At 41.3% G+C, this 1,692-nt stretch overlaps 1 protein-coding gene across 1 annotated transcript; it reads right to left on the bottom strand.

Moving 5' to 3' along the window:
• Positions 1–310: 310 nt before the first annotated feature.
• Positions 311–1,691, bottom strand: LOC140957453 (probable carboxylesterase 3; the record flags this gene model as incomplete). Its single annotated transcript, XM_073414728.1, has 2 exons — positions 311–425; positions 880–1,691. A coding segment is annotated over one exon (795 nt), but the record flags the coding sequence as incomplete, so codon positions are not given.
• Position 1,692: the final 1 nt, after the last annotated feature.

The following is a 1,692-nucleotide window of genomic DNA, read 5'->3' as shown; positions in this document are numbered from 1 at the left end:
CCCATTTTAAGTATCAAGACATTATTATTATTATTTTTTGTTTTTTCATTTAAATTTTTAAATATTAAAAAAATTTCTTATTATATCTTAGTTTTAAGCGAATACACTAAATACCAACTCATTTTAATTAATAGCGTATATTAATCTAGCTACATATTTTTAAATTAATATTTTAAATAATTTTTAATCGTAATAAATTGATAAAGATACAATAATAAACCTGCTGTAGGTAGGCCGCCAGTAGTGTATTTTCATATACCGAAAATATCTTTAAAACAAGACGAGATAATGGGAGGCTTGGTCAAGATTGTGAACTGGGCAGAACCTTCACCTGCCTGGAGGAGTGGACAACTGAGTCAATTCAAAATTTGCACTTGTTCAACTTGGCATATAGCAAGTTGATCTGTAAGGTCTACAACACAATTCTGTGCATGTTTATCTAGAATAAGAGAAATGACCAAGACATCGTCAATAAGGATTTAATTTCTTCTATGATATGGCCGATTAATTATGTTGAGCATAAGCCAATTCCTATTGGGAATTGAATGTGAAATTGGTACGACATTATGAACCATCAAATATGTATAGTGTTAAATATGGATATTATCTTACAACGAGTGACGAGTTGGAAGGTAGTATGTGTGAGAGAATTGGGGTGAAAAAATATTTTAATCGATAGTGGAGTCTACGGGTTCAAGATTTATGTTTGGAGAACAATTGATTCCTGTGTGCATCGAAGATGTTGTAAGAAGTGATAGTCCCATAATTAATGATATTTATTTATGCTTTTAAGTCCCATAAAATTTATAACAAAGAACTTAATTTAATCTATAAGACTAAATTTAATTGACAAAGTAGCATGAACTAATTGAATTATACGGCACACAAGTTTCAGGCTACTTGTTGATGAACTCCACCATCCGTTTCATCAACAGCGGAGCATTGTCGGAGTTCGGGTTCAGCAAATGGAAAACATGCCCCTCTTCCACTGTCTCGAAGAACTCAACCACGCCATTCCAATCGCTGCTCTCCAACGCCTCGTGATATTTCGCACCCCTTTCCTTCAAGAAATCCTTCCCGGCAACACAAACAAGCACCCTCTCGCACCGCAGATTCGACAGCAGGTTCTTATGGGCAGACGGGTTCAGCCTGGAATCGTTCGGGCCAGTCGGTTCGGGGCAGATAAAATTCCACAGGTGTTCAACATTCCCAATCCCGAAATACGGGTGAATCAGAATCAGACCAATGAATTCGATACCCAATTCGGATTCTGCGCCGGCACGGACCACAATTTCATGCGCTATGTTGGCACCGGCGCTGTCGCCCGCCACGAAAACTCGTTTAAAGTCGACGTGATCAGTAATCCAAGGGTCCTTCCCTTGCCCGACAGTAGTGGAATGAGAGTCCACCCATTTCGTAGCATCCCAGCAATCGTCGTAGCACGCCGGGATCGGGTGCTCCGGGGCCAGCCTGTATTCAACTGACACGACGACGGACCCAGATTCCACAGCAAGGTAATTGACGTAGTTATGGTACTGCGAAGAGAAGGCCGACTCGACGGAGAAAGCGCCGCCATGGACGTATATGATGAGGGGAAGTTTCGTGTCCGGCCCTTGCGTTGGAGGGAGGTATATTCGGGCCGTAACCCCGTTTTGCGGCGAAACAACGACGTCTTTGGAAAGGACGCCGGTG

Source organism: Primulina huaijiensis, chromosome 2 (assembly GCF_012295235.1).
Source record: "Primulina huaijiensis isolate GDHJ02 chromosome 2, ASM1229523v2, whole genome shotgun sequence".
In the NCBI taxonomy this organism is placed as follows: Eukaryota; Viridiplantae; Streptophyta; class Magnoliopsida; order Lamiales; family Gesneriaceae; genus Primulina; species Primulina huaijiensis.
This window is presented reverse-complemented; position numbering and strand designations above follow the sequence as displayed.